Consider the following 16,720-nt stretch of genomic DNA (forward strand, 5'->3'; position numbering starts at 1 on the left):
ATATATAAAAGTATATAGTACTATTGGCTTTACAAAATTAATAAGCTTGCAGCGTGGAGTGAGTTGAATGGTTAATTTTCCATTATAAGAAGAGGATCCTCCTTGCTTGTTTTCATAATTTTTTGGAAATGCTCTAAATACTGTACGAACATTTTTCTGTGATGCATCCTTTATCCGAACAAACGTAGGGCTCCCTTTTTGAAGTTGCGCATTCATTATTTTCTTCACAAAAACAAATATGGGGTACATAAAGTATTCTCCATCTTTTTGGTGGTCTCCCCAATGGACGCTTGCCAGCTGGTTTTCCTTCTAGCGCATTTTTTAAGTAGTATGTGCTCCTCCATTCTTTTTACATGACTGAATCATTCTCTTCGTCTTTGCCTACTCCATCTTACTACATCTTACACACCACATTGTACATTGTACATGCACGCTACATTTAAGTACGAGATAAAAAAAACAAACGGTAATAAACACTTATTTATTAATTATTCTATATTACATAAACATTATAAAGAAAACCGATAAAATATAGATACAAAATAATTAAATATAATTCACTAATCTCTCTACATATTAAGCATAATTCCTTCTTCTCAGTACGAAATCTGCACTCCGAAACGCTCTATACTAGTCGCAATATCGAACAAATCGAATTATGATAAAAACCATCAAAAATAAAAACGCTATAAATGCTAGTACAAGTTCATTCTGGGGTGCAAATGATGCAACAAAAATTTGAATGTAGAGGATGCCATATTCCGTTGCGTATTAAAAAATTGGCTCCGCGTGCTTATACGCATAAAACGCCAGCTATATACAGGTATACAGTAATATATGAAACCGCAAAGGACACTCGAAGGTCAGGTAGCAAATCAAGGAGAGGGGACTTCAATTGAACGCGTTGGTGCAAAGAGTAAACATCCACTTAAAATGCATGTAAGCACGAAATCCGTGGTTTTGCGACATTGCCAGATAAAATTGTCGAATAGTTGTTTGTTTAGACTACATTTAATATTTTTTAAATAAACATGCATAATACAATTGCCGTGAAAAATAGAACACTATGTGTAAAATCTCGTGAATTTAAATACACTATTTATTGAATTACAGTGACTACCACCAAAATATACAAGGATTTCTTGTTGTATAACATGTTAACAATTATTAAATGGATACATGTTTACATGCGTCAGTTTATCCAGAGTACAAAAACCGCCAAAGAAGGTCGTGATATTCAGAATATACAAATATCTAGATTTCACAGACCCAACAAACGACACACGAAAAATCGTCCAAAATTAAATTAGATGGATCTGACCAAGGTACATTACGAAAAGAGATATACCAACAATTTTCACCTTACTGGGCAACAGGTTCCCACTGTTAAAAAGATTCGTCTGAAATTTGTAGAATTATTGAACTCTAAAGGTAGCAGAGAAAGTATGAGACATGAATTTCACCAACTTGGGGTTCGTTGGAGAAAGACAATCAATAGAAAAATATTTATTGGGAAACACGACATTACGACATTTAAGATTGCAGTAGCTCAAAACATTAGAAAAGCATGGAAAAAAATAAATTAATTGTTTTCAATGATGAGACTTATTTGTTAGTCATACTTCAAAGAAAAATGGAGTAAAACTAGTAATAATGGACTAAGAAAAACAGATGCACGAAATTTAGCTTTCTGCATTAATAGACGTTTGTTGGTTGAGGTTGTAACGACGTGCTGTCCAATCGGCGTTCGACAGCTAGTCAACAGAGAACCGAACGCGTTTCCATACCAGCGCAGCCCCACTACGTGCTACCTCTCCGATGAAGCCAAGGAGTGATGGTTACCAAGAGTGTACTTAAGATAATTGAGGATCATGAAATCAGTTCCACACGGTGTACTGAACAGGGAAAGAACTCAAACGGCAGTTATGCAATGGAGTGAGTTGGAACTCTGCCGTGGCAAAGATTCTTTGGACTGAAAAGATGCTTTGCCGGAACCGTGACCGTAGTGAGCGGTAAATGATGGGCAACTCTGCGTCGATATTTGATTGTGGTTACACTGGACTGAAGTGTAATGGACTACGAGTCTGAGTGTGTAATTATGTAGGTAGATAGATTGATTCCGTGTAGCGTGATTGCTATTGTATATACTGTGTTATGTATTGTATTATTCTAATATTGTTATTATGTTTTTGATGACTGTAATAAATACAATTTTATTTTTCTTTTGCAGACGTCCGGTTAGGGAGCTTTATCCGCAACTGGTAGAAGATAGAATTATATTTTATTTTGTTATTTTTAATACTGAACTATATAAATATCCTCAATACTTTTATTTTAACCTGTTTTACTGAGTCTGTTGTCCTAAAAGAACTACCTGTCACAAAGTCATTAATAAACAATTAAGACTCCTTATTTGTATTTAACTGAAATAATTTACAAAAGGAATTTAACCAATATACACTGTAACTTATCACGTCTAATATTTCGATTCATAATAAAAATTTAAAAGCGTTATAGAATTGTTATCAATTTTACTGTGAAACAGGTAACAAATAAAAATCGGAAAACCTTTAAACTTCGATTAATCTGACAACGTCGCGTAACGAAAGTTTTCGATCTGACCTTGGCGGTTTCAGATAGTTCTGTCGACGTGTAATAACCAATAAAATAGAAAAAAAAGCGTTGTTTGTTTCCTGAGCATACGGAAACAAACTGATTTTCTTTAATATGTAAAAGCACCGACAAGCTAGACCCCAAAATAATGCATAATATAATAGAATATCTAGAAATCCAAAAGACCACCGTCTGGCACCCTTTACAAACGCATGCGCTATACAAAAATAGATCTTAATAATACTTTATACAAGAGGAAATATGTTATCGAGGATCAGAGTACAAATTTCAAGATTTTCTATCATCTTATCTTCCGTCTGCCTTTGGATCACCTTCTATGCTAGCTGAGGATGTTTCTGATTTCTCTGTGCATATGACATAGGAAGTCGACATAGCTGGCTGAACCGTCTGTGCCGCGGTCCTCTACTAAGAAATGCTTGAAGACTGGTTCCAGTTTTTCTCTTTGTCTAACCAGGGTTAACTACAAAATAATTGTTGATTACTAATCATGATTTACAAATACTTAAATCTTATGTAAATTAAAGCAGGTATACTCTAATAAAGCATCCTTTGATCAATTTTGTACCTATGTAACTTAGCATTAAGCATTAAGAGGCTACAGTAGCGATCAACAGGCAGCAACAAACGTGTTCCAAGATTGCGACTGTAATTTTGAATATTTTGTCGAGATATTTGGCACACATATTCGTAATATAATAAAGAATGGCGGTACTGAGCCCAATTTGAGAAATATGTTAGTATGTGGAAGTTACTCTATAACTAAATAAAATATTGCAAAAAGGAGCCTGTACCGCCATTAAGAAGAAAAAAAACTTTCTTCCAATAAACTTTTTTATCCCATGCCTAGATTTTGTGTAATCTTGGAACTATTAATTTTTTTATTTCTAACAAGAAATCGAACATATTATAACTAAATAACTAATTAGGCAACATAGAGAAATTATCACTGTCATTTTGACAAACCTGCGTCAGATTTTCTCTAATCTGTTCTGTCATCTTTATTCTTTATCGATATCTGTTCAGTGCAGTAGTGTGTTAATTTAAGAATTCGTTTTTGTTGTTTCATAGGAAAGTAGTGTTTATTGATAGTTAATTTATTATATATTTGTTGTTGTTGTATAAGTTGTTGGCCTCTTTGAAAGAATATATTGTTGTTAATTGTGAGTTTTAGTTATATGTAGGTAGGTAAGTATATTTTACGTAAAAATATTTCGAATTCTAATGCGAGTATATAAAGTTTTATGAGGATTTTTTTATTCTAAAAATATTATCAATAGTTTAACAAAATGGAAAAATTAAATCAAACGAAAAATAAAGTGAAACCTTCCAAGAAAAAGTCCATTAAAAACCGTGCCAAAATTATTGTTTCGCTTCACAACAAAAAATGATTATTTATTATTGTTTTATTATTAGATATTTCATGCAAATACCTTTCTAAATACCTATCTTAACATAAAATTTTCAGCCATTTTGGTTTATTTTTATAAATATCTATTTATTAATAATAAAATCGTTTTCTATTACTTCCATTTAGCGCGACTATGATATTGTCAAAATATTAATCTTAGATAATGTCAAAGATTACCACTGTTGCCAAAGTTTATGATACTATCTCCCGAAGTTATATTTTGTTGCTACCTGTTGATCGCTACTGTTTACTCTTAAGCTATAGCATTAAAAAATCTAATGTTACACTCGAGGAAGTACCGACATAAGTTAAAACTCTATAAGATAAGTCTGGAAAACCTTATTTATACTGAGAAAATTATTTCATTTCACTTAATCTCAAACTTCATTTAAAATATTCACTTAAATGTTTGAGACGATATGGCTTGCAGAGAGATATACAGAACGATAGGCAAAAAAATAGACACAGGTAGACGGAGAGGGAGGGATCGAGTCAGAATACAGCACGCATATCTACCGGTTTCGAGGCTTCTTATCCCCTCATCAGAAAATACATATGCTCTTCTCTCTGAATGAACCAAGATAATACTAATTGTTAATGTAAGCTCCCGAACTCTGAACTAATGTAATATTCAAGATATAAAGAAAAAGAAGAATTAAGTTGTAAGGTTATGTTCAACATGGTAATAATTGAAAGTCAGGTTACACCTACACGTGTTTAATTAATATTTTCAGTTTTCTCAGGCTAATTGTTTAAAAAACTTTTTACTAATCGACAGGAGAGTTATTTTATTTATCAGGTTATGGTTGCCCAGACACGGTATTGTGAAATTTAAAACTAGCCGGCGGGTAAAAAGTTTAGTTGTTTCGCGTTCAAGTCGTGAGTGGCCCCGTGTTTATTTTTCGCTGCGTTCAAGTCGTACAATTACAAAATAAACATTTAGTGAGCAGAAATGGCCTCAGCTGTGAAAATTGATTCTGGGAATATTACCAAGTTTGATGGCTCAAATTTTCAACTATGGAAATTTGGTGTAACCATTTTGTTTAAAGCAGAGAAGCTGCTTTCCATTGTGAATGGGACAGTTAAAGAACCATCAGACCAAACTAGCAGCGAGTGGAAAGAATGGGATGACAAGAATTCAAAGGCACAGGTAATTTTATTATCTACTATAGGTCAAGATCAAATACAACATTTGATAAATTGTGAAAATGCTTCTGAAATGTGGTCAAGACTATCACAATACATGAACAAAAGACAGAAATATCTAGAGAGTTACTGTATTAGGTCTTTGTTTTAGCATTTGTTGTCAAATCTTGAATAAGTGGGAGTGTTAATGTAAGCTCCCAAACTATTAATAATTTCAGTTTTCTCAGGATAATTGTTTAATAAACTTTTTACTAATCGACAGGAGAGTTATTTTATTTTTTTTTGTGTGAATTTGATGGCCTTGGCAGAGCCAATTAGCCAGACATTTTGTTATTTTAAAAACAAACAAATTTGATTTTTCAATCAGAGGAATTTTTTCTGTATTTCTAACTCTAAATACATAACAAACTAACATTATTATCTACAATTATTATCTAAATAATACTCTGTTTTGGTTGTTCATTTTTTTTTGTAAATTTTTATTTTTTTTTGTATTTTTTGTTGTATTTTTTTTTGTATTGTTAATTTGTTTTTTTTTATTATTTTTTTTATTGTTATTTTTTATAAATTGTTTTTTTTTTACTACGCTAAGACGTAAACCCGATTCAACCTCGCGGAGGTTTACATCTTCTTAGTTTTTTTTTCTTTTTTTTTTGCTTTTTTTGCTTTTTCTGTTTTTTTTGCTTTTCTTTTTCTCTTTTTTTGTTCTTTTCTTTTTTCAACTATAATATACAATAATTACTTAAATCTACAGTTATTTTATTTATCACTAATAAAAAAATACTTACCCTCATACACCTATGTTTCTGTATCCTGATTTCGTCTATTATTGTCCTAACTGCTACCGACAATGGGTTATCTAATTCCGGCAAACTACTCCTATCGATATCAACTTGTATTGCTGAAGGCGCACCAAAGAGTTGCTGAATAAAGTTGGGATTCACGCCGAGACCAAACCATAAGAACATATGGATTCCGTTTTCTAAAAATAATTGAGAAAATTAATAGGTATTTTAAAATCAATAATAGACTAGTATATACTTCGTTTAGTTTTCAATAAGATATACTATAATTGAATCATATGCAATGTTGCTGATTTTAGCGCTTCTTCACTGTGGTATATCTAATTAAAAAGTAAACGCTCTGTATAATATAACATGTCTAATCTTTCGTAACAAAATTAAAACTACTATTACTAGAATGATTAAATCATGGTTACATTGAAAGAGGGAGGTTCGAAATTCATCTAGTACGTGTTCCTCCAAGATTCTGATAATAAATAGAAATAGTGTTTATTATTGAGTTTAGTTTTTTGAAGGAGGTTTTTTAGCAACTGTCGGGAGTTTATAAATTTAATAAAAATTGGAATAAATCCTTTGTACAAGGTATAAAATTTTATTAAAATCCCTAAAGGGCTACATCAGAACAAAACGTTTTCGATTTTATTACAAAATCATCATCAGTGTAAGACCTAAAAGTAAGTATAACCTATTTTATTAATGTAAAATTGATATTTAAATTATGATTAAGGTTAAAAACAAGCGGTTGTACTCACAGTCTGGATGCTAGCTGAGCCACCAAAGAAATATCGGGGTAATAACCCTTTAAACATAAAATTTATGCTTTATTCGCGGTGTGCAAGTACTTGGAAGGGAAACGAGAAACGACCGTACGCGAGTCGCGGAGAAATATTGCAACTATCTTAAATAATTCATATTGTCAATTGAAATTGTCAAATTGACGTATATTTCATACCTTCTGTCATTGAAGCAGAAAAATTATATATTGCTCCACAATATTGATATGATATGCAATTATTATATAAAGGTAAATTTAATTAATTGTATTTTGCTTGCAGTACTGCATTTTAATAACTAATTTTATTTACTACATACAATTGTTTACGTTTGCATAACATAACCTGCATCTTATTTTTTGTTCTTATTATTTTTTTGGACTATGGCCTTGACAATTATCCAGCAACCAGGACTAATATAATTGGCCAATATAATTAAAAGTGCGAATAAAAGTACAGACCGTAGAAATAGAGGTCGCTTTGCCGAACTTGCACGGTCCCAATAGATGCATATTTACATAAAATGCCTTGTGATGGGCAAAAGGCAACAGGAATTATGCCCTAAGGTAAGGTATTTAACTTCCCAACATGTGGGATACAAAAAAATTGAGTTGTTTACATTTCGATGACTTTACGGCAACTGAATGAAAGTTGAGTGATGTTTCTGAAAGGTGTCAAAAATCAAACCGAACAATGTGACAATGTGACGTAGTAGTTACTATAGGTTTGTTCCAACTCGATACAAAACCGTTTTTGTACGGTTACGAGTATGCGCAGTAACGAAAAATGTGTTACTGCGCATAATTATTCGTTAATGCGCATGCGCATAACGATTCAAGAAAGGTTTTGTATCGAGTTGGAACAAACCTCATGTGTTACCTCAGCCAACTGATTGTGATAAGATATATTACTGTTGGAAATTTTAAAAAAAATATCTTATCACTATCACAATCAGTTGGCTGAGGTAACACATGGTAACTACTACGTCACATTGTCACATTGTTCGGTTTGATTTTTGACACCTTTCAGAAACATCACTCAACTTTCATTCAGTTGCCATAAAGTCATCGAAATGTAAACAACTCAATTTTTTTGTATCCCACATTTTGGGAAGTTAAATACCTTACCATAGGGCATAATACCTGTTCCCATTTGCCCATCACAAGGTATTTTATGTAAATATGCATCTATAAAGCATAAATTTTATATTTGAAGGGTTATTACCCCGATATTTCTTTGGTGGCTCAGCTAGCATCCAGACTGTGAGTATAACCGCTTGTTTTTAACCTTAGTCATAATTTAAATATCAATTTTACATTAATAAAATAGGTTATACTTACTTTTAGGTCTTACACTGATAATGATTTTGTAATAAAATCGAAAACGTTTTGTTCTGATGTAGCCCTTTAGGGATTTTAATAAAATTGTATACCTTTTACAAAGGATTTATTCCAATTTTTGTGATTGATGGTATACAGCCAACTACAGGAAAAATTTTCTTTCCTTGTGGATTTTATAAATTTAATAGTCAAGTCAAATTCTCCCTTCTGTTGAATTTCTTGTTCTTTTTCATTTCTTAATATCCGGGAGTATAATCTTCCAATCGTGTTGATGACTACTATTCCCCTATAGTTTTTTACCCATCTGGTACTTTTTCACCATTTAGACATCTTTCGAAAAGTTTTTTAAGCATATCCCATAGTTTGGGTGGTCCATATTTTATTAATTCAGGATTAATTCCTACAGCTCCGGGTGCTTTCCGGGATTTCATAGTTTTAATAGCTTCTTCAATTTTGCTTTTATCTAGTTATATTTCGTGTTCTCTCTGTTTATCATTCTTTTTTTTTCTTGTATTCTTGTTATGTATTGTGGTCGTTTTTCTACTAATAATTCCTTAAAATGTTGTTCCCACTCGGTATCAGATATACTCTTAATTGTGTGCCCGCCTTTATGTGATGTTCTGACATTCTTTATCATCTTCCATGCTTCTGAACTCCTAGTTCCTCCTAATTGTTGATCTATGTATTCACATTTTTTGATCCAGGTTGCGTTTTTTCTTTTAATCACTTCTCTATTTAGGTCCCTGTATTGTTATTGAATCTCAATGTTGTCCTGATTTTGTAGACGTGAAGTTGTTTTTTCTTCTCTATTTTCTTCTCGATATCTTTGTCCCATCATTCTGGTTTCTTTCCGTTTTCTAAGTTTCCTAGTGCTTCTTGTGTTGCTTGTTTTATGCATGATTTTATGTGATTATAATAATCTGTTCGAGGCTGTTACGGTACAGATATTGTGTACTTTCATGTTGTAAGCTGTTAATATTATATTTTTCAAGTGCATTATCATAATACACTAATATAACAGTGGACTACTTACCTAATATATACACTCCCTGTTCATTCATTTTATCATAACTACACCTCATAGGATTCGGAACTGTGATAGGATCCTGGTTGGGATCGATATCGTGTAGTGGAATTAACCTAGGATAGAAATAGTACACCGAGAAGTTAAGGTCCATGCTCAAGACCACCTGCATGACGAACGATTTGTCGTCGATGGTCATATCCGAACCTCCTGAGATAGCGTCGTTCTTGAGAAGACAATTGGTGTAGATCGGTAGCAGCTTCATGCATTCGGGAAGAATTAGTTGACCCGCGCTACTTGGACTTGCGCAGTGCTTCCTGTATATTGCTAAGATCTGAGCGGCTCTGTGGACAAGTCCCTCCTGAAAAATAGATACATTCTTAATTTCATGGTACAGTAAAACCTGTGTCAACGGTCACCTGTCAATAGCGGCCATCTGTACTAACAAAAAGTTTCAAAATTTGCCAAATCGATTGATATGCAGATTCCCTTATTTACGACCTGGTATTTACGGCATACCAATTCATTTTAATGCCTACTCGGAAGAGATCTTGAAAAAAGCTCTTGAGGGTGAAACAACTGGAATAAAGATAAATGAAGTTCCCATTAACAACATTAGATATGCGGATGACACTGTCATCTTAGCCGACAATATTGGGGATCTTCAGAGGCTGGTGACCAGAATAGCGGAGTTTCGATAAGATACGGTCTAACAATGAACATCAAGAAGACAAAATTTATCAGAATATCGAAAACTCAAAGAAATAACTGAATACAGAATTGAATAACCTTTCAAATGAGCAATTACATAACCCATATTCTCATTTAAAAAAATCATCGATTAGGTCATCATGCCCAGGTGGATGACGACACTAGTATATATGTATATTTGTATATGCCAAAAAATCATAATTTAAAAATTAAAAATGGAACTGTTTCATACTGTATAACGGCTAATAGTTCTTTCATTTTTGTTGGTCGTATTGACAGCTTTTATTGTGCTTTAAAATTTTAACGAAATAAAAGAAAACGAGAACAAAAAATAAGAAAATTACAAACCTTTACAACGCTGGGGCTGCCGTCCAATAATTTATACGTAGCCTGTTTACTCATGTAATTGATTAAAGTATCTAAATCACAACTTCTAAAGAGATCGGCCATTTGTGAGCAAGTCTTCAGTGAAAGATTCATAATTCGCAACCGTCGCTGTCCTGAGCACGATGTGTATAACAGCGCCGTTTGAATGAATACCCCCGTGTCTTCATTCAGTTTGTCGTCGTGTTTTATTTCGACTGCTATGGCTTTATCGCAATCTGGAAAATAATAATACAAAATAGTATTTTTATTTGCCTAATCTTCTGATATCTTATTGACCCTAATTAACGTATAGTACCTATTACAATTACACATTATTTGGTAGTGAAAAAGACCGAGAAGGAGAGAGATAGAAGTAATACTTTTAAAATGAAAGTTCTTCTGAAATTGTACACCTTCTTGAAATTTGCATAAATCAAGACTACTTTGAATTTAATAATCAAATATACTCAAACAACAATGCTAATCATTGGCATGATCCCCTAAGCCCATTGCTACCAGATATTTTTATGGACCACATGTCACCACATGTACCGGGTGTCCCAATAAGAATGGCTCTCGGCCATATCTCAGGAACCGTTTATAGTACAGCTTTGAGAAAAAAATATTTATAACAAGTTGTCTCGGGAAAAGCCTGGAAATTATTTTTATAATTGTAGGTCCACCGCTAGAGGGCGTAATTGAATATCAAAAATTAAAAAATCAAAATTTTACAAAATTTACCTAATGAAAGGGCAATGGAAATCCAATCATCGTATTCTTCATAAAATTCTGCGCATATTTGATTTCACAAGTTTAAGTCTGCCTTTGCAAATAAGAGGTGGGGGTGAGTGGGAACCTTCTTATGAAAAAATGGCTGTAAGTCCGGTTCTGCTAAATCGAATTTTGCATACTTGGTCTTGTTGAAAATAGCTCTTTTTCGTCAATGTAAGTGTCTTATTTTCGAACTAGAATAATAAGTAATATGCAAGCTAGGAGGCGTTATTTAATTATTTTCAGAAATCTAGTTTTCTTTGGAAAATATTAAATACAAGTATGCATTTTTAATCCTATATTACAAAATTAGACCAAATTAGCAACATAATACCGAAAACCGCATGTCGATACCTTTTTTCTATCTCGAGATATCTTAAGAAATGTGTAAATTTTAAACATAACTGTTACTGTCACCAGTAAACGAGGTTAAGGAAAAGTAGTGTGCTATGGAAAAAACAAATAATCATTTTCCAGATGTTCCAAAGACAAACAACACTATAAAATATAACAAAGAAATAAAAGCAACTACTTACTTAGTGACGACCTAAATGTTCAAACTGTTGCCCATCATTTTCGATGCAAGCATTTACTCTTTCAAGAGTAGATTGAACAGCAGTCTCAATTTCTGCTTTCGCAATGCTTTGAATGGCGTTTCGTATTCTCTAGATCATGTTTTCTCGCGTAGTGGGCCTAGCGGCAAAAACAAGGTCTTTAATCCGTCCCCATAAATTAAAGTATAAAACAGTTAAATCTGTTGCTATTCAATCTACTCTTGAAAAAGTAAATGCTTGCATCGAAAATGATGGGCAACAATTTGAACATTTAGGCAGTCACTATAAGACTAAGTAAGTAGTTGCTTTTATTTCTTTGTTATATTTGATAGTGTTGTTTGTCTTATTGTTGTTTTAATTAATTATATACGTTTACATCTGGAAAATGTTTATTTGTTTTTTCCATAGCACACTACTTTTCCTTAACCTCGTTTACCGGTGACAGTAACAGTTATGTTTAAAATTTACACATTTCTTAAAATATTTCGAGATAGAACAAAGGTATCGACATGCGGTTTTCGGTATTATGTTGCTAATTTGGTCTAATTTTGTAATACAGGATTAAAAATGCATACTTGCATTTAATATTTTCCAAAGAAAACTAGTCTGAAAATAATTAAATAACGCCTCCTAGCTTGCATATTACTTATTATTCTATTTCGAAAATAAGACATTTACATTGACGAAAAAGAGCTATTTTCAACAAGACCAAGTATGCAAAATTCGATTTAGCAGAACCGGACTTACAGCCATTTTTTCATAAGAAGGTTCCCACTCACCCCTACCTCTTATTTGCAAAGGCAGACTTAAACTTGTGAAATCAAATATGCGCAGAATTTTATGAAGAATACGATGATTGGATTTCCAGTGCCCTTTCATTAGGTAAATTTTGTAAAATTTTGATTTTGATATTCAATTACGCCCTCTAGCGGTAGACCTACAATTGTGAAAATAATTTCCAGGCTTTTCCCGAGGCAACTTTTGTTATAAATATTTTTTTCTCAAAGCTGTACTATAAACGATTCCTGAGATATGACCGAGAGCAATTCTTATTGGGACACCCGGTACAATAATTAATTTACTATATTATTGTATAACCAACTATAGATGTTTGTATTATATCTGATTGTCAATAAAAGGGAGATAATAAAAATATATATATTTTTATGGACCAACTAGAAACAATGATTTAAAAACACCCCATATTCAAACAGTTTTTATATTAGTGGAGATACGTAGATGGTAGCTCGTTTTTAAAATTGGAGGAGTAATTCAAATATTTACCGCGCAGTAATACTTATACATAATTTATAAGTTTGACACTATTGGCATTTATGAAATTTTTACACTATTGACATTTAAAATTTATAGGTTAAGGTTATCGGCGATTTTTTGAGTTTTCTTCGTTATTCCTTTAATCTTTAGATTTTTAGTCTGTATTTATTTAAAAAAAAACTGCTATTTTTATATCTCTTTAGCGACGTATTAGTGATATTAGTCTTACAAGTTGTCCGATACTGATTAATGAATTACCGTCAGACGCCTACATGGTCAGCCAAAAAAGACGATTAATCTGGTGATTGTTCTAGTGACATTACTGGGTGTGAACATGTCTTTTGAGTTTACTCCTCTTAGTTTAAAAACAGGGTATAATATGAAGCGCTCAGAGCAACAATGGCCTAAGCCACAAATTGAACATTTTTAGATTAATATATCAATAAAAGCAACAATATTAAATCTACATAACCTACCTCTATATTTGGCTAAATGGCACTATATAATTTGTAGCGCCATTCCATAAGCATAATGAAAATGCAAATGCAAAGATTGCATTTATCTCAAAACTTCGTTTTTGGGGTTAGGCCACTGTTTCTCTGAGCGCCTCATATGCTTTACAGGAACTAACAGGCAACTTGGCCAATTTTTATCATACATTCATTCACTCCATAGTAATATTAAATGTACAACAGAAACAAAACAAAATCGGTCCATATATTTTCTAGGTTTAAAAATTACCAGACTGCAAAACAAACATGAGTTTTCAGTATTTCATAAACCTACACATACTGACACAACTATACACAATTCATCATGCCATCCTACACAACATACATTAGCAACCTACCACCGCATGTTACAAAGATTGACAGAAATTCCCATGTCAAAAAATAACTCGAGATAAAATGGAACATCATTAAACAAATAGCAGTAAACAATGGGTACAACGAACAAATAATTAACAAAATTTTAAACCAAAAACTGCATTAAAAAGCCCTAAAATAGTATCGTAGAACTAACAAACTTAATTAATGTTGCATTCAGATTAAAGCACCAACAATATGGAAAATTGCTGAAGTCTTTATGAGCCCTAAACCAGGAAAACCAGTACATGGGGTCATACAGACCAATATCTTCAGAAACTTAAAGAAAGTAAGAAACTTCTCCTCAAGATAATTAGAGTAATTATTGAAGGAAAAAATCTGGTTCCAAAACATCAATTCACTCATCAATCGACCAGGTGCACAGAATGACAAATATCGAAAGATCGCTAGAAGGAAAAAAAGTCCGTTCGACTGTGTTCCTTCATGCTGCACAGGCTTTTGATAAAGTCTGGCATGAAGATTTAATACATAAATTAAAAGGTTTTTTGCCTAAACAGTACTCACAACTTTCACAGTCCTACATAAATGTACGGCATTTTAGAATTAAGGGACAACGCTGTTCTTCAGAAAAAGAAATAAGAGCAGGTGTTCCACAAGGCAGTGTGTTAAGTCCGGTCCTATGCCTACTATACAGGTGTGATATACTATATACCTCTACTGGAAGACAGCACAGTTGCCACCTTTGCTGATGATACAGCTATCCAAGCAGTAGGGACGATTAGTGAAGATGCGACCAACAAGGTCCAAACAGCAGTTAACCAAATCCATAAATGGACACAAAAATGGAGAATCACGCCGAGTGAAGCTATATCTGTTCATATTAATTTTATGTTGATAATTTTTGTTAATAAAAAAATAATGTGTGTGTACTTTGTACGCACGTAAGAAGTTATACTTCTATTATATGATTTCAACGAAATAAATATACTTAAAAGTTTATTTGTATTTTATTTAATTAATAAACTAATTTTGATATTACCACTTTCAAAATTTTTTTATTAAAACAACACCAAAAATTAAAAAAAAAAAGGATGACAATCGTTCGTGTCAGGATTTGAATACCAAATACTCTACCAATAACCCATCAGGATTTTGTTATTACGGCTTCTGGGACGTAATTACAAACGACGGTGACAAATAGATCAAGTGAAGTATTATATAAAAATATATTATAAATATAAATATAATATAAATATAATATATTATAATATAAAAATGTTTAAAATATTTATTATCTTACTCCCAAGGAAGACAAATCCAAAAACACAAAAATATAATAAATATATTTACTAAAAACACTAATATATTATTTTCAAACCTTAGTTGCGCTGATACATACATAAATTGGATGATTTAGCAACTAACAACATACTGTCGGTGTGCGCATGCGCCAGGGAATGTAAAAATTCACCCTCGTGCCTAAAGAAGTATAACTTCAAAAAGCATTTGATTTGAAAATAAACAAATTTTTTATGGCAAATGTCTTGTTGGTCTACTATCCAATATATAAATAGTATGGAGCACATTTTTATTAATCCACTTACCTACTGCCGCTAGTTCGATATCCGTAGTATTTGACATGTAGAAATGACCATAAAAGTCAGTGGGCCTCACTCCTGTTGACGTTCTAACCCTCATTACAGCATCAAACGCTATTGGTCGACTAATATTTAAGATAACGTCTGTTATGAAACGTTCTCCATCAATATCAGCCTAAAATTTTCAATTAAAATTATAGGTAATTCCCATTGAATAAAGCTAACAACTTGTCTTGAAATGGAAAATGGTATAGACATAGAGTAATGAAGAACTTACCTGGAAATAAGTATACTTAAACACTTCTCCTCCCGTCAATCTAGACACTTGACCAATAGTCGCTATATCGATGTAAGCGTTATTGAAGATATACATATCAACGGAGCAACCGTTGCTGACGCATTCCTGGCCCAATTGGTTGTATGCTTGTGTTTGTGGTGTCAAGACAGTTTTTTCTTTATCGGTTCCTAAGACTTTTCTATCGTCGCGGTTCTTCAATTTACCTGGAGCCTCTGCTATTGGTAAAGTGGAGTGGAATACTAGAAGTTTGCCTGTACTTTCGGAAGCCTAAAATATACACAGACAAGATTAGTCAAAATTTACACATGTGAGTTTCTATTGTCCAGCATGTTATTTAAATATCTAGAGGTCGCTTTGCAGAGGATTATTTTGAGGAGCTTATAAATTAGGCCATATTTCCAGACCATGTCATATGGAGCCGATAGGTCGATGAATGCCATAGATGTCTTTAACATTTTCTCTGGTAACGTTCTTCTCTGTGAGTAGTTACAGAGAGCACTTGGTCAGTGGTGCTTCTATTCTTTGTGTCTTGAATCCATCTTGTTCAATTAGTATTTCTTGAAGTAGCTTTGGGTAACTTATGTTGAAGATATAGGCTATTGATTATGTACTATAGAAAGGAACTACAACGTTAACGGGGTTTTATTATTTCATATAGTCAATGAATCTCTATATATGAAAAAACCGCGGAGTGCTACCATTTAAAGGGGTGCGTTTTTGAGAAATGGGTGAATTAGTCCCTGGGCACAGGTTACATTAGGGTGCGTTCTATGCACTTTTGGTAAAAACACGTCTGCATAAAAATTGTTCCTGGTTAAATTTCCTATCTAAATATAACTTTTTAAAGTCAAAGATACTTTTTTTTTACAAAAATATATTCAAAAGAAAAAGCACAAAGAAACCCAAAAAAAAGAAATTTTGTTTTTTGTCCCATAACTTTTGTCCACGGGGATATAGGTATAGACATTGCTTCACAGAAAAAAAACTTACATATTTTGTCTTTAAAATGGTGTTTAGTAGAGGTCATTAGGATTTACAGTTTTCGAAATATGATTTTTCAAAGTTAGCCACTCACAGCAATTTTGGGCAATTTTCCTTGTTATTTCTCAAATATTGTTCTGTAACTTTTTTCTACGTAACTTAAGGCATATGCAATGGTACATGTAAGAGGAATATAAATCAATTAACTCTA

General features: G+C 32.6%; 1 protein-coding gene across 1 annotated transcript in view; it reads right to left on the reverse strand.

The window, feature by feature from the left end:
* Positions 1–467: 467 nt before the first annotated feature.
* Positions 468–16,720, reverse strand: part of LOC126892880 (protein transport protein Sec24C) — a 62,424-nt gene continuing 46,171 nt past the window's right edge. Inside the window, exons 10-15 of the mRNA XM_050662697.1 lie at positions 15,508–15,795; positions 15,237–15,405; positions 10,188–10,441; positions 9,138–9,489; positions 5,977–6,170; positions 468–3,094 (exon numbers count right to left, since the gene is read on the reverse strand). Of these exons, the coding sequence (XP_050518654.1) occupies positions 2,954–3,094; positions 5,977–6,170; positions 9,138–9,489; positions 10,188–10,441; positions 15,237–15,405; positions 15,508–15,795 (1,398 nt within the window). The 3' untranslated portion in view covers positions 468–2,953. The remainder of the gene's footprint in view (positions 3,095–5,976; positions 6,171–9,137; positions 9,490–10,187; positions 10,442–15,236; positions 15,406–15,507; positions 15,796–16,720) is intronic.

This window comes from Diabrotica virgifera, chromosome 9 (assembly GCF_917563875.1).
Source record: "Diabrotica virgifera virgifera chromosome 9, PGI_DIABVI_V3a".
Taxonomy (NCBI): domain Eukaryota; kingdom Metazoa; phylum Arthropoda; class Insecta; order Coleoptera; family Chrysomelidae; genus Diabrotica; species Diabrotica virgifera.